This window comes from Notamacropus eugenii, chromosome 1 (assembly GCF_028372415.1).
Source record: "Notamacropus eugenii isolate mMacEug1 chromosome 1, mMacEug1.pri_v2, whole genome shotgun sequence".
Classification (NCBI taxonomy): domain Eukaryota; kingdom Metazoa; phylum Chordata; class Mammalia; order Diprotodontia; family Macropodidae; genus Notamacropus; species Notamacropus eugenii.
The window spans coordinates 255815355-255838833 of record NC_092872.1 but is presented as its reverse complement, the minus strand read 5'-3'; the positions used below and the strand labels follow the sequence as shown (position 1 = coordinate 255838833).

Sequence of the window (23479 nt, the reverse complement as noted above, 5' to 3'; positions counted from 1 at the left end):
GTACTTTTTGTGAGTATATTTCTAACCCTCAGTGGAGTGGGGCATCATGAGTTTCTGTGGCCAGTCATCCTCTTGCTGCCAAGCTGGGGAAGGAGAGCCCAGGACTTGCATAGTGGGCACACAATCATTCTAGGACCCGGACTGAAAGCATTTCAGAACCCAGGATCCCTGTAATCTTCACTGAGCCATCAATATAGGTAGGACAGGAGCATAAAATAGAAATGGGTTAGGAAGAAGGAAAGGAGAGGGGTCTGTTTTATAGTAATCTGGAATGAAGATTGTTCTTTTTGACTAAAGGTTTGGGATCCTCTACGACTCTTATGACTTGAATTGTTCCGCCAAAAACAGAGCAGCTGATAAAATCTTGCCTTGCCTTTGCAATAATCTCATCCTTCCCAAAGTGGAGGAAGCAAGAAGGGGAGCTACAGTACTGGATGTGATTTTGACCCACTAAGAGGACCTGGCTGCTGGGTTAAAAAGGACGAGAACTTTTGTAGGGAAGGTAGAGGAGAGTCAGGGCTTATCTGACACAGACCTTAGACTTGAAAAGCAGATTTCAAGTTTAGTCAAAGGATTCCATGGACTAAAATTCTATGAGGAAAATCAGCCTAGAAATGATGGAATGCAGACACAAATGGACTTCCAAAGATGTAAAGTGAAACAATTCCAGTGGAGAGGAAAAAGACCTAATGGGATGCGTAGGAAGATAAATGAGCAATTACATTTTTAAAATGCTATGCACAGAGAAGCATGGGGAGATTTATATGAACTGATGTAAATAGAATCAGGAAAAAATACATATATGTATGTATGTACATATGTATGCAGTATATAATGACTACAAAAATGTGAATGGAAAGAACAACTAAACAGTAAAGACTAAGTGCTGAAAAATAATAATGAATGACCAAGTATGATCCCATAGAAGAGATATGAGAAGGCTCCTTGCCCTATTTCTCTGCAAAAGTGGGGGGATTATGGATGTGGATTCTTGTATATAATGCCAGACTTTTTCAGCATGTTGATTAGTTTTGCTAAACTACTTTTCCCCCCGCTTTTTTACTCTTTGTTATAAATTATCATAACAAGGGGAAGAAAAGGGATACAGTGGATAAATATAAGTGATGTAAAAACAAAAGATATTGATAAAAATTCATTTTTTAAAAAAGCATATAGAAAAGATCCTGCACAGGGATGATTTTCTGATGTCTTGTCATGACATGGATGTGATTGTGGATTCCCAAAGGCTGAGCCAGTGAGGTACAAGATATAGGAGGTTCTGTTATACTTGAAAGGTTTGGTGTATAGACCTGGCAAGAGACTCTCTGCATTCCAAGGACCCAGCCCAGCTAGATATGTAGAGGTTCATCACCAGTATGTGAGCTACCAGTAAATTCCTTGTCCATAGCAACTCATGAAATAAAATGGTGCTCAGACCTGCTGTGCCTTTCTGTTTCTTCAAAGTTGGTGACAGAGTGGTATAAATAGAAAAGAATCCTAAGAATCACACTATCTTCAGATCACCTAAAAACATTAACTTGACCATTTGTGTTCTATATATGAGATCCAATAAGCAACGAGGGGGCATACTCTAAGGGGAGTTAAATTGTGTCAATATTGACATTCTTGCTATAAATGGAACCAGATGGTAGAAGGAAGATGCAGACAAATGAAGGATGACTCACAGGTTCTACTTGGAGAGGCAAAGAAAGGAGTTGGTTTTACCTTACCACCAAAGGCAATGTAGAAACATTATTTCATGCAATGAAAGAACTGTAGCTTGTACGGACATTCTATAAGCAACTCATTAGGAGCATCCCAATTAAATAAGCATATGACTTTAATAAGGCTTCAGTGGCCTCTGTGCAAAGGTAATATAGGAAAAGACAGTAAAAAAAATTAATCACCTCATGACCAACATGGTGATGAGTCTATTTGAATCTGACTAGGCTCATTCTTAGATGACAGATATAGTCTAATCACTGGACACAATATGAAATTCAGACTTGGTTCTTTGGATGTTCATTTTACATGTGTCACTTTCTCCTCTTCACTTTGGAATTTAGCCAAAAGATTTGGGCAAGGAAGAAAGAGAAACAGATGTGAGTGGAGTGTCTTCTTAAATAAACCTGAAGATAAACTCCCCAGAATGCCTTTGAACCTCAGCTGGAGTGGGTTGGTGGAGGAGAGGGAATGGGGAGCTGAACTGTGGGCAAGAGGCAGAGGCCATGCCTAACAAAACAAGGAGAAAGAAGAGACTGTGATGAAGTGATGGGAGGCCTGAGGAGCCCTGAGTCAGGGTACTAAAGATGGAAGCATGATCCATGTCTGAGCTGTTCTAGCCTGAGCTGAAGACAGTGACCAATGCCTTCTTCTCCTTCCTTTTCCTAGAAGCTAAGGGAGCAAACAAGGGATAATCCTTACTCTCATTTTCAAACCCCTAGAGGGTCATCATTTTAAGAATGCAGGGGGCTTTAAAAGAAACTTGGGAACTTGGACAGAAGTGAACCAAAAGACTTTCCTCCATGAAAAGAGGGAGACAGTTTCTCTTTTCCCTTCAACCCCTAACCCTCCTGACTCTTCAGCTTGCTTTGCTATCTAGTGCCACCAGCTGCTTATACATGTACATTCTATCCTCACAGACCCTGCCTCTCTGGTTGAGGAGAGGGATAGGATTTGTTATCAATGATAAAACCTTCACTGGTTTTCAATTATAGAAACAATTTTTTATCCCCAATCTCCCATCTTTTATTCATTAAAGTAATCCAAGTAATGCCATTAGAAATTCTAGGAATGTCTTGAACAGTGTATCTTTTAGATGAGGGGTTCTTAACTGAGGGGTTCACAGATCCACCAAGGGATCCAAAGATAGATTTCAAGAGGTAAACTTGGGTGAGAAAAAAATGCATCTTTATTTTCACTCATCTTTGTTTTCCTTTGTAACCATACGTATGTTATGTTATGCATTAAAAATCATTGTCTGAGAAAGGATCTGCAGGCTTCCCCGGACAAGGCCAAAGAACTCTATCATACACACACACACAATCTTAGTGTGCCACATGTAAAAGTTGTTCATCCAGCATTATGCTGCAAAAATGATTACTGATCAAATCTAGCAATAGTCTATATTTAAAGCTATCTCCTAAGGTCATAGAATCATAGACTTGGGGTGATAATGGTCTTTAAAGTCATCTCATTTTACAGCCCAGAAAGTTGCATGCCCGTGATTGCACAGGCAAACTGCTGGGCTTGCTAATTCATTCATAGGGATGGGGATTTGCAAGGGACCTCACTTCTCCATGAACTCGAATTTCCACAGCTTAATCTTCAAATCAGAATTGACAAGACCCAAGATATTTTGATATACTGTTCTCAGAAGGAAATACTAGTTAGAAATGTAAAAGTTATTTTCTCATGGTATCAAAAGACACAGGACTTTTGTTCTGATTCTTCTTTCACAACATGATTAATAATTTTAATGACTGTACATGTATAGCCTGTATCAGCTTGCATGCTATCTCGGGGAGGGGGATTTTGGAACTCAAAATCTTATAAAAGTGAATGTTGAAAACTAATTAATTATAAAGAAGACATGGGTTTGAATTTTGATTGTGGTGTTTACTACCTGTATGACCTTAGGCAAGATATATGATTGCCCCAGGCCTCAGTTTACCTAGACGTAAAATGAGGTTCTTGGCCTCAATGACCACTAAGTTCCTTCCATCTCTATTTGTGCTCTGAAGGATATTATAAATATTACACAGAGAGAAGATACTCACGTCCGGTTCATATTACATGAAAAAATGCTTTGGAGCTTCTTCCCACCCAAAGAACTGTTCATCTTTAATATTTGCATCTGCATATATAATAAGGAAATATTTTAGCTGACAAGATGTATGAAAATTTTTTATTGTATTTTTAATTATTTTTAGGGGTTTCATCAAAGCAGGTCCTGAGCCAATCTGCAGTGCTTTAAAAACAGGAGTTGACTGCTTCTACCATCTCCTGCTCCTCAAGTGTTTGTGACCAAATGCATCCATCCGTAAAAACAAGGCTTACCGCAAGCTTTATTTTGGCCAAGGACATCTGGTGGACACCAAAATCCACAAAAGCTCAAGTTTTATCCTTCTGGAAGTCTTCTGCAGGTTTCATGCCTCCTAACCCTCCTCGTTCTGTGCTGGATCCTTACTTCATTATGTGTTAATAGCCTAAATTCAGTTTTCTGACCTCACTGCACATTCACGCTGAGAATTAAATGAGTTGGGGGAGAGAGGCTCCTACTTGTCAGTGACCTGGGTCCTAGTGGGCTTGGTCTTTTGGGGAGTGGAGTGGTGGTAGAAAAGATCTCATTTGCCTAATAACAGCTCACATTTGTCTAGCTCACTAAGGTTTCCAAATCACTTTGTTTACTGCAACCCTTGGAAACAGGGCATGCATGTGGCCCCATTGGATGGAGGGGAAAGTGGTGACTTGTTCCAAGGTCCCCCAAAGTAAATGGCAAAACCAGGACTCAAAGCCGCCCTTTCCAAGTTCAAGTCTCTGGTTGCTACCTGACAGTGCTTTGGGTGATGGCATGAGGAAAAAGATTCAGCCAAGCAGCCTTTGGGAAGAAAATCCGTAAGCAAAAAAGGAAGTAGCCCAATGGACCAGTGTTGGTAGCGTACAGTCCAACAGTAAGTAGTCCTGCAGAAGACACACAGCCAGTTGCATGGGAGCTGAGGCTTTACTCCTGCAAATGTTACTCAGCTGTGTCCTCGCTGGGCCTTCTTCACATTCTCTATCCACTGGGTAAGGATTTCATTTTGGCTTCTGACTTTGAAAGCAACCTAGGCTTGGGAGACCTTCCAAGTACAACCCACCTCATCTGACAGATGGGCCAAAGAGAACAGTTCATTCATTTGTTATGGCCAGGTACAAGAGGAGGCAGAAGGTGAAAATGTGACTAGTCTGAGGTAACACAGAGCTAATCCTCAAGCCCAAGCCCTCTGACCTGGAGTCCAAAACTCACCACCACCTCCCTGATCTTCCTCTTATTTGTTCACGATTTCTTCACACACAGACATTCGTGTTTAAGTGGTGTTTATTTTTTAGCTGAGGTAGTACGAGTTATTCCTTTATTGGCAATCTTTCTTATCTAAGCCAAGGGTGTTTCACAATGGCAGCCAGCCAGCCAGCTGTTCTAGCTCAAATGTTACATAATCACTGAACTCAGGCATAGTAGTCTCTCAGGATCAGGTAGGCAGTGGTGACATTCTCCAGAAGGTTCGTTTTCTTTCAACTCACTTCATCTTCTATCTTTGACAACCATTTCTGCCTTGGGACAAGGCTGTAAACACACAAGCAAGATGTTTGGTCTCAGATGGAAAGGGATCCCCTGAATATCTTGTTGGTGGTCACTGTAACAAGAGAATGAATGTCCCTTGGGAAATGCCCCTAAACCTTCATATTTGATTTGTATAAATAAACTGACCAATTCAATTCTTGGCCTTATTCCTCGTATAGAATTTTCTAGGTAAATAATCTGCTTAGGGTGAGGGGTTGTTTTATGAAAATGCACTCATCTGATAGAGGATACAAATAGTCAAAGAGGTCAGGGAGTGATGTGTATGATGTGTGGTGCTTGCTTTTGGATAGAACAAATTCAGCAGAACCATCATAAAAAAGGGTAGAAAATTAGCAAGTGTCAGCTAATTGGTCAAGTTACTGCAGAAGCCAGAGATTCTACAAATAAAACTCCAAACCCACTTTGTCGAATCTTAGCTAGAATGGAAATGAGAAGTCACCTGGGTAGACCCTTATTTTAAAAGAAATCCTCTGACCAAGTCATCCAGCCTCCACTTAACACCTTCAGTGATGCACAACTCGCTATCCCAGTTGCTCCTCCTGGTTTCATTTGGGCCTGGAGACATCCCTCATTTCTTCAGTTAATGCTCATAGACATAGCTCTCAACGAGCTCATCTGTTCTCATCTGTCAATGTCCTTCACTGAATGTGATGTTTGGATGTGAGCTGGGCAGAGTAGTCGTGGTCTTTCCAGAAATGCAGCTCCTTAGGCTGTACATGCCACTAAAAAGAAAGTCTGTCCTCAGCCTAACTTAATCAAGGGATTAAGCATTGGATTCTAGGAACCCCTGGGGGAAATAAAACAATAATACACATGGAGAACCATTAATAACCCTCTCTTGACAGAGTTCATCAGGACTCAGGTCAATCTAGTATGAAACCACTAACAGTCACAAAGCTGGATTGGCTCAGTTGGCCTTTGAAGCCAGGTTCTTTCCATTATGCCATGAGCTGCTTCTTGCTGGCACTGTCCATAACCACAGCTTTGCTGCTGCTCAGTGTCTGCTGTGAAAGGCCTGGGTATTAATCTCCCCTTTCTCCCTAATGGCTTATACAATCTAGGTGCAAAGCAGTCATGTTCAAGTTTATTTCCAAGAACAAAAATGTACCAGTGAGCTTATTCTCAGGTGCCTGCTGTTCAGGCTACAAAAAGAAGGGGAACAAGAGAGTTACTTGTGTTTTCTTTATTGACAAATGGAAAGGAATAGCTTTCATCTATAAAGTCACACTGTTGATTAGTCTTGCAAATTTGTTCTTCAGGCTGAATAATTTCAGTGGACCAACTCCCACCACAAAATATTTTATTGTAACTTTTATGCAATGAGTAAAAATAATGTAATAACTTTATTAAAGTGTCTGAAAAACAGGTGCAGTTGAGAAAAGGTCTCCCTTAAGGAGACAACAGACCAATGTTGTATGTTTTTGAAGAAAACAAAAAACTTCATGATTATGGCCCCAAGATTATAATTTATCTGACAATAATCACTTACACAGTTCTGTAGCACTTTCAGGTTTACAAAGCGCTTTACACATATTCCAATTTAGCCTCACAGCAACCCTGTGAGTTGGGTAGTGCAAGTGTTCTCTCTATTATGCAGATGAGGAAACTGAGGCTCAGAAAGGCTCTGCACACAACTACTAAGTGGCAGTGGGGGAAGGGGGCGGTGCTTGAACTCCAATCCAGTGCTCTCCCCCTCACCACAGGTAAAGAGGCAGTCACCCATCACCCCAGGCACTGGCCCTCCCTCTCCCCCAAGCTGACCCAGTGAAGACCTCCACAAAGTATTATCTTACACACAAGTTCTCCTTCACTTGACATCGTTAGACCTATTCCAACATTATCTTGAGAGCATAAAACATATAAAACAGATACTTCTAAAGGTACTTGCATCTGAAATATGTACATGATGCCCCCAGGTTTTGGGGGGTGGGGGGCTGTGGGCAACCCTGAAGCGCAAGCGCCTCACTTGGTCGGGCCGAGGTGGATGAGAATCATGACAGTGGTATAACTGTGGAGCAAAATATCCTCTACCTCATTACACTCCCTCAGGATGAAGTTCCCTGTGACTATGCGATCACACCCTATTTCTCCATTTCCAAAAAAGCCAAACAAGGGGACATTTGGGAAGAACTTCCGGAAGGCATCTGCCTCCACATTCCGGCGGGTCCGGTAATACTGGAAGCCTCTGCCCACACAGGCGAACATGAAGCCAAATGTGTTGTACTCTGGGATGTTGGCAGCTTTGAGGCGCTGCATGGCAGCCTCAGCAGTCTTCTCATCGTTCACATCCTGGTTCAGCAGAACAGACGCGCTTTGGATCTGTGGTCCACTGAAGGACAGGCCGACCACACCACAGGCCTCATTGGTGGGGGGGTTACTGAAAAGTAATGGACACGTCAGCACAGGCCCCAGCACTGGGACAGGAACTAGCCCCTGCAGTTGGTGGCTCACCTGAACACTGCTCCCCCACCCTACCCCTACACCTAGTTCAGCAGTAATGAACAGACTTGCAAATGAATGTCCAAACCTGCCTCTGAGCTGCTATCTCAGGGCTAACCTTGAATAAGGAGCTGCTGGGTCCAATTCTGAGTCAGAAAAGTGACATGGACCCAGCTGTTAAGCTCTCACAGGTCTATGGTTACTTCTGTGAGAGGGAAGAAGGAGTTGAGGAAGCATTAAAGACCATCACTGATGTTTTTTTCCTGATGTATTCAGAAATATTGAAAAGGCAAAAAAAGGGTGAACACTAGAAATCCAGCTCAAGTAATATTTTATGTCACAATACTATTCAATTTATCTATTCTAGGGCACCTCTACAAATTATCCTAGGGAATAAGAAAGGTTATTTTTTACCATTTCTTACTGCTAATCACTACTTCCCAAGACTTCTACACAGGTTCACAAGGGAAATAAAAAACTCAGATAACATTCAAACTACAACATTGATCTTATAAATCAAGTGCTGTCAAGTGAAATCTTGAGGGAAACATACTTATAAAACCACAAATTAACATTATGTTGTACTGTATCAGTATTTTGTTAAAACATTTCCCAATTACATTTTAATCTGGTTCTACTGTCACCATTGTTCCTTCCCCACAGGACGTTTTGACTCCTCTGCTCTAAATGGCATTTCTGCTAAAGAAATTCAAATCTCTAGTCTGAGATACCATCTGACAAAGGGATTAACACTGTCACCTTCCCTTTTAATGACACAACACTGGAGTATGAACATATTACAACCAACAAGTTTCACTCTAGGTTTTTCAGAGTTATGTATATAGAGTAAATCACAATTTGACCACAGAGAGGTAAGCAAGGCTGGCAGAAATTACTTGAATTTTTGAAGTGGAAGCAATGATCACCCATGGACAATAGTAACAAAGAGAGTGGATTGACTGGGGGTAAAGCAGAGACAACTATAGGAAGTATGGAGGAAGACCAGCAACTGTCACAGAAGCAACAGTTACAATTAATAAAGCTATATTCTGAACTAGCATCTGGTCCAAACTCTGCCCGCCCAAAGTTGTGTGAGTCAAGGAGTTGGACTTTCGGGATTTTATTATATAGGATTCAGTATCCCAGGCTTTCTTCTTCCTTCCTGTCCACATACTTGTGAAATACTAGCTATAACCCTCCATTCAAAACTATTTTTCCATCACTGTTCAAACCACAGGGGTCATTAAGGACACCACTTTTGTGCAAAGGGCAGAGAACATAACTAACTTAGTTAATACAATCTTTTGTATACAAATGCCAATTGCATTCAGAACAAAAATGAAAATTAATTAAAAAAACCCCATCTCTGGACGGATGTTGTTCTGAAATTAAAGTCTGAATTTTCTTTTTTTGGACCCTCAACTTGCTTTGAGAGTGTACATAGGCTATTTTGGGGGATTTAATCACTGGGTCAGCTTAGGGGAGATGGAGGGCTAGTGACTGGGGTGATGGGTGACTGCCTCTTTACCTATGGTGAGGAGAGAACATTGGATTGGAGTTAAAGCACCACCCTCCGCCATCCCCCACTGCCACTTAGTAAGCAACTGCAGTGGGTTCTGGAGTTGTTCTAGCAGAACAAGAGGCTTTGTGAATATTCACAATCAAGGAACACTCTCACAAGGAACTACAGCACACTTTCTACCTGATACATTATAAGAAAAAAAACAGGTATGGAATGGTTCCCAAAAGAGAGAAGCAAATGTTGCCATCTCTGAAGACAGACAAAAGCTTGTAATAATAAAATGTTCTTGTTGAGTACCAAATGAAGATATGCCCCTAGGGAAGAAAACCTTTTGGAACCGTGATGTTCTAGTTTTTAAAAGCTTGTTATCCGCCCCCCCCCCAACCTATCCCAATTCCAAATTTCCCTATTCCCAAGAAGGGCCCTATCACTCCTGCCAGCAGCCCAGATCAGCAGCCTTCGAAGCCCTCCTCTTACTCATTTGTACCCAAACCGTCACCATCTGTCCCTGTGGTCTCCCTACTTTCTTTAGCCAACAGTCATTTTCTTCAAGCTCAGTCTGACTACGTTGGCTCTTCTTTTCCACAAACCCCACTTACTTCCCATTATCTCGCATAACAAATACTGGGTGTCCCAAGGGCGGTACTAAGCTGGGAAAGCTTTACAAGCTATGTCTCTATTTTTCCCGATCGCTCCCCTCCATGCGCCATTCTGGCCTCACTATTCGGCATCCATGACCCTCCACCTGCCCAGCGCAGGTCTTTTCTCAGGCTAGCCCCTTTGGTCACTCCTGTGTACTGCCCCTTTTCTACATGAAGCATTTGCTGATCTCACCAGCTTCAACTAGTATCCTCACCCCACCAGCCACCAACACACCTTCTCTTTGGCAGCAGAGGGCAGAAGAGCATTAGAGTTGAAAGAAATTTGAAGCAGGGAGACTTCCCAGAAGGTGGGAGATGATAAAGGGCTCGCACACCACAGTCAGGAATGTGTGAATGGAGAAGGCACAATGACAAGATGTGGCAACAGATGAGAAATATGGGGTGAGTGTGGGAAGGAGTCTAGGTGAGCAGGAGGGCATGGGAAGTGTGGGAGGATCTGTGGGGGAGGAGAATGAGTGCTCCATCTGACTTGCGGGATGTCCAAAAGGTGGTGGATGATGTGGGACTGCAGCTCAGGAGGAAGATGAGGGGGTACACAGAGCTCTGAGAACCATCTGCATAGAGAGGGAGGAGAGAAGATGGGGGCTCACGTGGTTAGTGCACATGATCTGGAGGAGGAACAGGGAGACAGCATGTGATAAAGCAAAGACTGTGGACAAGTCCAGCCGGACTGAAGAAAGACCATCCCAATCACAGACAGCACTTTCAAGTGAATGAGGAGGTCAGAAGCCAGACTGCAGAGAGTGAAGAGAGAGGAGAGGAATAGAAGGTTTTCTCATGGAGTTTTGCATTTCTTTGTATCCTGAGCACTTAGCACAGGGCCTGACATACAGTAAGTGATAAATAAATGCTTGTTGACTGACTCAGGCTCTTGGTCTTACTGCTGACTCAGAGTCCCCTGTCTAAGGACACTACACAGGCATGAAGCCCTTTCCAAAGCCTCTGACTGCAAGTCTGGGAGTCTCTCCAAAAATGTCCTTGACTTTAACCACTTTGTATAGATGTGTGTGTATATTTTGTGTACTTCACATGTCCCTAGTAAGCAGAGACTGTTTTCTTCTCGTACTCATATCCCCAGTTCTCAACACAAACCCTGGGGCAGTTAGCACCCAATGCTTGCTGACTGGCACGGATGGCTGATGGAATAATACCTTTTTAAGGCTGGGGGAGACACAGGTATGTGTGGGATGACAAAGGAGGCAGAAGTATGTCGAGGACAACGGATAGAATGGATCACTTATGCATGCTGAAGTGCCTTGGCAAAGAGAAGGGTTTCTTTAACTGAAGGATAAGTATGATATTCACCCACTCACAACTATTCAAGTGGGAGGAGAATGCTTGAGTGAACCTGGAAAAGGGGTGACCTGGAGCACCCCTTTAGTGAGGGCACACCACTGACCTTTGCTAACTGACCTCCCAGAACTAGAAGAGGCAGCACGGCAGAGAAGGGGGAGCGAGCCACCACTCCCCAGGCCCCAGTTTCCTCATTGGTGAAATACGAGATGACCTCTCAAGGCTCTTCTGGCTCTATGATCCCAGAGTCCTCTCCTTTAACAGATGAGCAAGTTAAGGAATCCCCAAGTTTTAGGAGATGGGAGGTGAAACCAGGTCTTAGTACAGAAACTGAGTGTTCTTAGGCAGATAGGTGGGACAGCAGCTAGAAGTCAGGACATGAGTCAGGAAGCCCTCCATTCAAATCCTGCCTCAGACACTTACTAGCTCTGTGACCCCAGGCAAATCCTTTACCTTTGTTACACAGTTTCTGCAACAGTAAAATGGGGATAATAACAGTACCTACCTCACAGGTAGTGTGAGGATGCAAACCTTAAACCACTCTATAAATGCCAGTTACTGTGTTTTCTTCAGTCAGCCACCCTCCCGGTCTATTGCAAAACCAGATAAATTATGTCAGCAAGTCTGGAAGTAGAGGGATGATACCACTCCTGCCAAACACCCCCAAGAGCTCCAAGATCTTGGCGCTCTTCTTCCCCTCATCCCATCCAGGCTGGAGCAGAACAAGCACAAACCTCTCTGACGTCAGGGATGTCAAGCGGTCTACCTGGCCACCAGCCAGCATGACACTCTTTTCATTGAGAATGTTGACTACTTTTTGAAGAAATCCAGCAGCTCCTATTTTCCAAGAATTGTAGCCAAAAATAAGGACCACCCTAAGTTCAGGATTGTTTTTAAGACCTGTAACGTACAAAAAGAAAAGCAACTGTCAGTCAGTCATAGGCCTAGAAGGACACCAAGAGATCACTTAATCTTACCTTCTCTTCTCCTTTTACAGATGAGGAAACTGAGGCCCAGAGAGCAGAAATAATTTTCCCAAAGTTGTACCAGAAGTCTGTGGCAGAAACAAGGCAAGACACCCTCATATCATCATCTCCTCTCATCAGAGCTCTTTTCATTTCAAGTGTTACCTTCCCCAATATAGAATTCTCTACTCCTAAGGATGCCTGCATGGGGACTTAAACTGAACTGACCTCTGAGATTCAAAACAAAAAGATGCAGCAAATATTGGAGACCATTTTAAGTCTAAATACACAAATACTCCTTAGAACAACAGCAATAAAAGTGCACTCACAGTGGATTTAGGAGTCAGTAGGCATCTGCAAACCTGAGTAAAATATAGGAAAATTTGACCAATTAGATTGTCAACTGTCTTCTGTCTGAAATAAAATGACTTTCAAATTTGGTTTTATATGTATAGCTGAATTTATTTAACAGAGTAGTAGAACTTCAGAATTCACTGTTAAAAAATAAAACTGCTGCACACTAAGACCATGTGCAGATTTTGGACATGTATAGCCAAATAAACAAGTATTCCAATGACAGAAAGGCCTAAAGTGAAAGCAAGGAGTTATTAACATTGAGGAGAATGTATACTCTTTTTAAAAAAACAATTCTAAAATTAACTGCTTAAGGACTTATTTTGAAGTTACATAACCAAGCATATGGAAAAGAATGCTTTATAGAAGCCTTTTGTTAAATAATTTAATCATGGTTAAATAATTCCTAGCATAGTTGGTGCTTAATAAATGGTCTAGAGAATTAACAGATCAGCTACGGAAATGTGCACTTTATATCTTTATGCTTTATCCTCACCCCCCACCCCCAAACTGTTTGAAAAGCTAAAGCTACAGAGATCAAAAGAGCTTATGAGAGACAAGATGAATACTGGTCAATCCTGAGTCTGACACTGAGTTCTGGTTAGTTTGAGTCCTTAAACAAGAGGCTACTCATCACATAAGTCCTACTGTGTGCCTGGTACCAGAGACACAAATTCAAAAAATGAGATAATCCTTCCCTTCAAGGAGCTCCTATTCTACAATGAGTCGAAACTCTCCTTCAGACTCCCTCACTTCTTTCGAGATGTACCCCCAAATGTCAATGACCCCATGTACCTTGTCTTTAATTATTTCATATTCATTTTATATGTTTGTGTATATATGTATGTATAGGCATATATGTGTGTATAGCGAGATATGTGTATACGTGTGCACATGCATACAAGCACACATATTTCCACATTGCCTCTTCTAATAGAATATAAGCTCTTTGTGGGGGTTTTTTTTGGTCTTTATCTTCAGCACCTGATAGGCAGTAAATAAATACTTATGGATTTAGAGTGTAGGGAACACAATATGTTCTATCAATTCAAAATATCTAGGAATAGGGCCTGGACCTGTGAATCATTGGTGACTTGCCCATGTAACACAAATAGAAGAGATCAAGGCCAGAGCCTACCCACACCCTCAGTAATACCCCTTGGAGAGTGTGGACTTTACTATCCACTGCCACCTATTACTAACCATTTTCTCTGATTTCTGGCCCTATCCCTATAATAAAAATTTGGCCTCAGACACTTTTTAGCTGAGTGACCCTGGGACAGTCACTTAATCTCGGCTTGCCTCAGTTTCCCTCATCAGTAAAAATGAGGTAACAATAACATTTACCTCTCAGGGGTGTGATGAAGATTAAATGAGATTTTTGTAGAACAGTTGGTATAGTACCTGGCACAGAGCAGCTTCTAGTCATTATTATTATTCTTGAGGAGAAAACCATTTCCAGTCTCCACATCCCAATCTCATGCTCATCTTCCCTTAACCCAATCCCACTCATACTCTACTCCAACCCCAGTCATCCTTTCCACTGTGCCCTCTGGAATTCGCATTCTATAATGAAAGACTTTCCTTCATCCTGGATCTTTCTCTGACAATGCTATCCATTCTTTGTCTTACTGAAATCTGGCTCCCCTAAAGGACAAAGCATCCCCAGTTATTCTCTCCAGCACTGGCTCTACTTATCTTATAAAGCAGTAGGGAGAGAAGACTGAAGGAGATCCAATAAACAGATACTGGGAAGAGAGTTTAAAGATTCCTTTTGCTTCTCAATTACGATTACTCAACCTCTCCTCTTCTGAAGTAGACTCAAAATTTTCTACCCAATTCAAATCATGGTGGCTGTTGTATACTGTACCACCTCCCCCCCAGGTTAGGCGGACTGCCTTTCTCAAAGACTTAAGCACCTGGATTATCATCCTTCTTTCCTGGATTATCATCCTTCTTTCCACCACAAATTTCTGCATACATGCGTGAGCATATGGAGGGACTTCTACAACCACAATTTCCCTAATCTCCCAATTCCTCTTCAATTTTATCCTCTACTCCTTTACACTATTTCAGGAACATTCAGGGATGGTGCCACATTGAAGCTCATAATTATCCAACTCATTTCTTCCCATGCCTCATCCCTCCTAAACCTAGTATTCCCCTTCAGTGAGTCCTCTAAGCCTGCCAGCTCTCAGAACTTTCACAATTAGCCTTGCTTTGACTTCACTTTCCTCCCTTGATCCCAGTATTAGCTGTCCCAGTTTTCAAATCTTCATCACACCTAACTGTCCTATCACAGCTCACCACTCATCATCTGATTCCTCCTCTGCTCCTCCTATGTTGCTGAATGGCATTGTTTAGAACAGATGAGCTAGCCCACTTTAGCTGGACCCTCACTGTAGCACAATAGTCCTTTACTTCCTCCCTAACTGGTTTCCTTTCTCACCTCCTACAGAAGCAATTTCAGGTCACTTCCCTTCTGGAGCCTCCAGTTTCTTCTTCTGTTAATGGAGCTGGACTAGAGAATGGTTCTTCCCAACTCTGACATCCCATGAATCCACTTGCCATCAGAATGACAGAATCAAAGCCCAACATGAATTCCCAACTAGACTATAAACTTCACAAAGACAAGACAAGCTAGTGCCTCAACTAAAACTTCTCATCATCTCCTTCCCCTCCTCCATTGCTGAGCAAAACTTTTTGCAAACTTAAAAATATTTGCTGAATTCAACTTAAGGGATGTATATCTCCAAAAAGTGAAAGAACTATCCAATTACATGGCCCTTAAGTGTTGGGAAGCTGTAAATGTGGAATTTTTTTGGGGGGAGGTCAGATCTGTGATTCATTCATTAGACTCAATCCATAGAGGGTTGTGACCCACAATTTAAGAAGTGCTGAAGGGGTCACAATTGGAAAAAGTTTAAGAAGCCCTGCATTAAAAGGACCTCTCTCTACTTATGCAGTTTTGCAATTCAGTCTGTATAGAAAGGTCTTAGAGGGCTGCCTATGGCACTGAGACGCAAGACTGAATTAGGATTGTCCTGACTGAATGTAAGCCTTCTGGTCAATATGGGCTGCTGCTTCTCTAAATGAGATATTAAGAGAATTTAGTACTGTCACTGAAACATCACTGTTTCTCACATGATCATGTTATAGGCAAATACTACTTCCTATAATTATATTAGCTGAAATTCACTTATAATCTAAAACCTTATTCATCCAATCAAAAAAATCACATTTCATAAGTACTAGAAACCTGGCAGGGTTTTCCCTTCCCTCTCCTCACTAATAGCCCTCCTTGTGGTCCTAGGTCAGACATCCTCTAATTTCTTCTGGCTTTGAAATGATTATAGAGCTGATGTCCTGAATCTGAATGTCCACTTCCACAAACAGAACAGAAACTTAGAAAGTTACCTCCTCCTAAAGTTTAACATTACAGAACAAAAAGCTGACACTGTAACCGGGAGACCATCTTAGATGGACAACATGGAAGAATATAGGAAAAGGAAGTCTGGACAGATCACACAGTAAGAAGTCCTAAGAGCAAGATGTATCAAGGACCTAGATCATTTATAGCTGAATAATTAAGAACTGGTGTTCTCACTGGAGCTGTGACTTGGTCTAGAGATTCTGGAAAGCAATCTGGAAGTCACTAACTTGTACAGACTATTTAACCCAGCAGTACCACTAAGTAGACCTATATCCCCAAGGCCAATGTGAATAAAGCTATTTGTGGTAGTTCTTTTCTAGACTAAGGGGGTGCTCATCAATTGGGGAACGGCTAAACAAATTCTGGTTTGAAAATGTAGTGAAACAATACTGCTCCATAACAGATTTTGAAAGAAAAAAAGTTTATACAGTGTACTGTACAAACTGATAAAGTAAGTAAAACCAAGAGAATTTATACATTATAAAGAAAAACTTTTTGAAAGACCTGGGGACTCTGATCAAGGCAATGACTGATAATTCAGAATGATGATTGAAGCATGCCCACCCACCTCATGAAGAGACGACAGAAATACTTATAAACAGATGGCTTTAAAGTAACAGGTTGTTCATTTTATTATCTATACCATTAAAAAAAGCAAACTGTAATAAAAAAATTGCAGTATTACATACAATCTTCTTTTTACTTGGTATAAGGAAATATCCAAGGGGAAGTATGTTTAACAAGAATAAAAAAAAACTTAAATCTTAGAAAGGAAACCTCACCCCTCTCCCATCCCAAGAAATGGTTATGCTATTCCACTAACTAGTTACCATCCAAAAGCTATTCAACTAACATTTTAAAAATACCTGTTCCTTCAGACATTCCTACAAAATAAAGATCCTGTCAAAGGCTCCAAATTAAACTAGACATAGAAAGAACATACTTGATTGCAAATTGTCAGAAAGCAGTCCTAAAGAGTCAAGAAAAATATACTCCCCTATTCAAGAATACAAAATATATTAAAATTCTTTGGAATTGCTTTCCCTACCAGAAAACATAATCACAATAACAAGTTAGCGCTTTAATTCAAACTTCTGCAAACTAAACAAAATTTAGGAAAGCAGCCTCCTTCTAATGTTAGAGAAAAAGAAAGAAAAAGCTGATTCACTCCAATCATGGAAACATCTCAGATTTGTTGCACTTATGTGCTGGAAGGCAGCAGGAAGAGGGATTGATTGGTACATGCCATACACTCCTCAAAAGAAAACACCCTGGCTCAGTCTCAATGTTGGATCGGTGATGTCCTCCTCACCTTTGTGGGTACTAGTCCCAACTCAATCCACCAAAGTCTTTCCGTCCCATAGGATTATTGTCTACATCTTTCCAAAAAACCTCTAAAAGTCTAAGATTTACCAAATGTACTGGAGGCTTTCTTCTTCGAGTTCTTCTTTAAAATGTAAATAACTGTAAACTTAACATTATATAATATTGCAACCAAATATATCTGCTTTGAAACCCAAAAGACTTTTTAAAGCTATGTTGGGAAAAAGAGCATCAAAAGAGAGAAAAGGTAGAACTGCTTAACTCTAAACCAGCTTAGTCTTCTTTCCCAAGGGTAGTGATATGGCTAACAGGGAACTGAAACCCAAGATATGTGGGGAGATAGGATCCCCTTGATTAGATTACGTCCTCAGGGCCACACTTTCAAAAGACTGGAGAACACAGCGTCCTTGTGCATCACTGGTATTCTCAGGAGGCAGGGCTGGGCCCTGCAACTACAAATCTGGTCTTGTCAGTCCTTTTGTCCACATCCCTTTCCTCTCCTTGTCTAGCTCCTTTCCATGCTGCTTTCTGGTGGTCAGTGTGTGATTCAGCTTACACCCACTGCCAGTAAATCAGTCTATTCCTTTTCTTTCTAGTCTACAAAGTACTTCTTGCTCTGCACCATTCTTAAAGTTACTGGAAGGTTGACTGACATCTGAATAACAAAGGCTTTCAGAGTGGGTTGCTGGATGGAACCCTCAGTTACTTTGTTTGAAGACTTGCCTGAATACACATTGAGATTTTACCAAATGTGAAAACATTGATACAAATAGTAACAGCAACTTACCTGCTTCAATTAATTTGCTTTCATGGATACATTTTCTCAGATCTTTCAGAAAATGGAAAGTCTCAATTTTCACTCCATCAATTTTAGGGAACAATATTGCAAAGCCAGCTTCTCCATCTTCTATTTCTTGAGGTCTATTGCTACCTGAGCCCATTGGAGTCACTGGAAAATAAATTAGAATGCAGAGTGTGTCCTCTCACACTTGATTTTAGTCTAACCTTCAACTCCAAATCCCACCTTCTACCAGAAGGTCTTTCCCAGGCCAGACTGCTAAACACTCTAGACTACTAAAATAGGAAAATTATTTATCCAAAGGCCCTTTCCTGACACAAATTCAGTTGACAATCATTTATTTTCCCCCAAAACTCAACTCAGTCACTTTTTGAACATTTAAAATGAAACCAATAAAGAATGAAATAAATCAAGTAGCTTACTTAAATAAATCAATAACCCCACACTCACAAATTAATCCTCACCTTCCCCCCTGAAAAGGGAAAAGGCAGCAGGACAGAAGTTAGTAGTTGTTTTAGAGATACCTACTATATTTAAAAGGCATTTGAACACCTGGATTAAATACATCTCATTAAACTAGACCGTTTAAATTGTCTTCTCTGAAAATATCCAGATAGCTGAAGTCAATTCTACCTACGTAAATCAAGCTGTTTCATTTTCTATGTGCAAAAGACCTTAAATTTTTCTATCTATTTGGAGTAATGTCCAAATTGGAGTGGAGTCCAAAGAGCTGACAAAAGTTACTATTCCACATAAACAACAAGAAAACTCCTAAGCTAAAAAGTAAACTCAGTGAGCTTTTCCTTATGTTGAGACAAAATCTGCCTCTCTACGATGTCTGCCCATTGCTCAAATCTTCTGCAGTCTAGGCCCACTGGGGGTTATTTTCAAGTACAATTATGTAATCACTCGGCAAGTGAATGTCCCTTATGAGAGGGATTATAACAAGCCGCAGAAAAACCCAGAAAAGGTTGCTTAGAAGCAACAGCAGAAAATCAATGAGGCTAAGGCTTAAGCCGATTTTTTTTTTTTTGACAAAGGGATAAGGAGAGTAAAGAGGGAGGATGAGAACCGAAGAGGACACATCTATGTGATGTGTGATCAGATGCAGTCTGACTAGGGCAAAACACCTCCCCCTGTTCTTGTCCTCATGTCTCTGTTAATGAAAAATTAGGCTAATCATTGTGTTCACTTTTTTCACTGCCATGATACACTGCTGACTCATACTAAGCTCAAAGTCAACTAAATGCACTAAAACCTGGGGTTTTATAACTCTGTCTTGTTATCCTTGCATCACTGTACTTGTACAACTAATTTCTTAAAAAAACAAACTGGGGCCTTTATATTAAATTCAGTGCATTACAGCCTGAAAAAAGTCAGTTTTTGGATCTCAACTCTGTTATTCAATATATGAGCTTTCTCTCCAAGGTTTGGAGCATCTCCTTGATCCAAGTCACTGATCAAATATTTCAAGTCAGTATTTTAACTTACACTACACATTTACCAATTTTTCAGGCTAATTTTAGAAATAAACTGATTTTTAAATATTAGCCATAACTTTGGAAACACTACTTAGGTCAAGTAGAGTAATAGTATGACAAATGTGACTATCACTTTTAGACGCAAGTAATTTTACTCTAAAAAACCAGTATGAGATCCCCAGCTCCATCAGAAATAAAGACTACCAAGAACAGAGAAGAGAAGATGCAAAGTGAAATCAGCAGAACGAGAAAAAGAATAGACTCATTAACCACAAGAATACAAAGACATTCCCTTTCCAAAAAAAAAAGTTCCATGCTATGTAATTAGAGTGATCAAATCAAGTCCAAAAGAAATCTTAAAATGAGCCTCTTCTGCAAAGGTGAAGGATGAAAGGTGCCCAGCACCACCCACACAGCAAAGTGTGGCAAATGCTTCCCTTCGGTTGAACTGCTTTTCTCTTCTTTTCCGTGATTCTCTATCATGGGGCAGTGTTGCAGGACATGTTTAGAAATGAAGGAAATGTAAGAATAAAAACTATCAATCATATATTTCCTTTTAAGAAGAGAGTCAGGCAATGTTTGTCCCACTTCAACAGGCTCTCTCACCTATGACTCCTGGAGTTATAACTCCAAGGACATGGCATCGTTTCGGAAACAATTTCTCAATGGCACGTGCAATTTCCTGGGGGTTTCTCTTTCGTGCTGCAAGAAAATGATAAAGAAACTGAGATATGAAGGAATCTTTGCAAGTCTTCATTTAATGCACTATGGTTTTTTAAAAAGAGCTTATATTTTAAAAATTATTCTATAACAATCGGTAAAGTCTTACCCCAGGAACTAACATTTCAGACTTTAAGTTCTAAACATTTTCATGAGCTATTTACCCCTTCCCTAACATATAAGGATGCTACAAATGAACTTCAAAGCAAGACCTACTGCTTTCTTCCTCTATTTGGCTGATATTAAAGTGGAACTACTTCTCTGGTTCTGTAATCACTTTGGACAATTACTCCATTCTATAAGTAAAACTTTTTAGTTCAACATGTGTGTGTCATTCAACAGAGAAGTAATCAGAGCAGGAGAGACTTCATGCCTTAGCACACCAAAAAGAAATGTATTAGTAACTTATCTCAGGAAGAGAATCAGTAACTCAACCACTAACAGTTTCCTTGGTCAACATGCATCTGGCATTATAACTACTAGTTTCATCCATGCTAAGTTACACATAAGCTATTTCTGGAATGAGCTGTTTTACTCTAACTAGAATGAGCTGTATTATTACTACGCTTTAAGTTATCTGGAACAAAGTGTCATGTAAGTAAAGACTTATTAATGCATTATATGATGTGCCCACAGGGCTGAACAACTCTCAGATTTGGTTCAATATTGAAGAACCACTTAGGAAAACTATTTCCTTATGTTTTGATAGTCACCTTTTTTGTGTCCATGGCCATCCTCCTCTCCGACAAAAGTATCCTCATCAGCCATGTAGAGGACAGTCTGTGGTAATGCATGAACCTTCTGCAAAAAAGCAACATGAGAGCTTAAGCTGGAATGTAGCCTACTCATGAGGACTGTTTAGGGCCTCCTGAGTTAGTTGGCCCATCTTCCTGGTGACTACATTCCTTCAAATCACCTTTGGCCTTCAATAATGACCTTCCTCTAATCACATTATTCCTTTTAGAACACAGATTTCCCTGCTAAAAACGCTCTGCCACCCAAGGATACAACTTGCTATAGCCCAGTTGTTATCAAATAAATCAAGAACACAGTGGAACCTAAATATGATCTATGAATATGTATTAAGTGTTTAGACACATGTGGCACTGGGCCAAGCACTGGGGAAATGTACAAAAGTGAAAAAGTCCCTGACTCAAAAAGCTTATAAGCTACCATAAATTAAAGTAACTTTATCAAAAAAGGTGAACTTCCTTTCAGGTTGTCATTTTAAGAGATTTTTCTATAGTAAGGAACAAAACACATGTCAAATGAACACATGGTCACTATTCGTTAAAATTTAAAAATTAGAAATAATCCATTAAAATATTTCATATTCATTCCCATGAATAATTTTATTTTACAGTAAATGTGGGAATGAGTTTTTCTTTAGTTTCTTTCTTATTAGACCACTGTCAAGTTTGAATATATGAGCATAAAATTCTGGACTGGAGTCCATGAACTTTAAAAAAATTTTTTTTGATAATTATTTTCAATATAATTGGTTTCCTATGCAGTACTATGCATTTTATTTCATGAATTTAAAAACATGATTCTTAGAAAGGATTCCTTACACAAAAAGGTTAAGAGCCCCTGTTGTAGAGACTCTATCCACATATTACCTTTATTTTTTGATTCAAAGCTGTAATTTTGGAGATGGGATATTTTTATAGTTTTTGCACAGATGTACAGATAAAAAGAGACAAAGAGAGAATGCTCAGCTGAGCATCTTTACAAACTCATATTTCATGGCACCAAATCTGAAAAATGGAAAGTTACCAGTGTATTTCCTACCTTAAATCTTCACACTAGCCAATGTTTACACCTAACATTCCTTTATACATACTGCTCAAAACACAGCTTTAAGGACAAGACGACAAAAGGTATCTATTACCAAAAATTCTTTTAACAAGTATTTTATAAAACCGTAACAGGCTTTAAAACATTTCTTATAACATTTAACTATGCTCCAACACACCAAGAAGGCAATTAATAAATGCTGACTCTATGCTTCTACAGGTTTATGCAGTCAATATTCAGGATTGCTTCTCCTCCACCTGTGATTTGGGACTTTATTTTTTAAAATATTTCTATTTTTGAAAATATTTTGTTCCATAGTATGCATCATAGCAATACAAAGACTTAAAAATACAAATGGTATTCATTCTCAACTTTACACATTTCTCAGTAACTTTTCAATTCTCACCTTCTTCCCAATACCAGTAATATCAATAGCCTTTCTACTTCACAAAGGCAGGACACTAAAATACCAGATAATGTGGTGTCTTTCATTGTTCTTTGACATTGTGGTTCAATGCCTGAATCTTAATTCACAGCAACAATAATGCACAATTGAACGTATTAAATCAATACATTTAGTAAAATGTATTAAATGTAGTGTTATAGCATAAACACCCTTTAAAAAAATTAATGTCTACTCCCCCCATACACTGAACAAATTTAACAAAAAATAAAGCCCTCAATACATCACTGTATGGTTTGGCAAAAACAAATTCTCACATTGGCCACATCCAGAAACGTCCACCTCTTTTAAGCTCACTACCTCCCTCATCAGTGAAGAGTAGAACTTTCATCTTCAGTCTCTTGGACACTACAGTGACTAAGTTCAAGTCTTTCAAACTTGTCTTTACAATGTTGCTGCACAGACGTGTATATACTTACACACACATATGTAGGTATATATATATATACACGTCTTAGTTTTTCTAGTTCTGTTCACTTTGCATGAGTTCCTACAAATCTTCCATTTCTTAAGGTACAATGATGTTCCATTAAACTCATATTCTGTAACTCATCTGGCCATTCCTCCAGCTGATGGGCACCCCTGAGGTTCGTTTTTTGCCACTACAAAAAGAATCCCTAACGTTTGTACACAGGGTCTTTTTCTGCTCTTCAGGTTATAGGCCTACTAGTGGCATCTCCGTGTCAAAAGGACATGCAGTTTAATAATTGGGTTCTAAACTTTATTCTAAGTTTTCAAAGTTTTCCTTTATACCTGCACTGTACAGATTATTCTGGTTCTCCTCACTCTCCTCTGCACCAGTTCCCTCTGAGACTGACCATTTCATCAATTCCTATGGCACATGAAGATCCTTTTAATTCACACACACTTCAATTTGTTTCAAC

At 40.2% G+C, this 23479-nt stretch overlaps 2 protein-coding genes across 9 annotated transcripts in view; one reads left to right on the top strand and one right to left on the bottom strand.

Annotated features, from left to right (window-relative positions):
- The window catches only part of NRG4 (neuregulin 4), a 62146-nt gene extending 49540 nt beyond the window's left edge, over positions 1-12606 (top strand). For 2 of the 5 annotated variants that reach the window (XR_011971578.1, XM_072628634.1), the window contains one exon: positions 3933-5478. Coding sequence is in view for 3 of the 5 variants with exons in the window: in XM_072628634.1 (XP_072484735.1) it covers positions 3933-3976 (44 nt within the window). In the remaining 2 variants the exon portion in view is untranslated. Of the gene's footprint in view, positions 1-297; positions 1437-3932; positions 5479-12257 lie in introns of those variants that run through there. The other 3 variants (XR_011971579.1, XM_072628635.1, XM_072628633.1) reach the window with 2 other exon arrangements.
- FBXO22 (F-box protein 22) overlaps positions 1-23479 on the bottom strand; it is a 77947-nt gene that overhangs the window by 48183 nt on the left and 6285 nt on the right. Inside the window, exons 3-7 of one of the 4 annotated variants that reach the window (XM_072628627.1) lie at positions 21049-21136; positions 20222-20317; positions 18123-18284; positions 11995-12160; positions 5063-5396 (exon numbers count right to left, since the gene is read on the bottom strand). In XM_072628627.1, the coding sequence (XP_072484728.1) occupies positions 5285-5396; positions 11995-12160; positions 18123-18284; positions 20222-20317; positions 21049-21136 (624 nt within the window). In that variant the 3' untranslated portion in view covers positions 5063-5284. Of the gene's footprint in view, positions 1-5062; positions 5397-6512; positions 7722-11994; positions 12161-18122; positions 18285-20221; positions 20318-21048; positions 21137-23479 lie in introns of those variants that run through there. The other 3 variants (XM_072628628.1, XM_072628626.1, XM_072628629.1) reach the window with 3 other exon arrangements.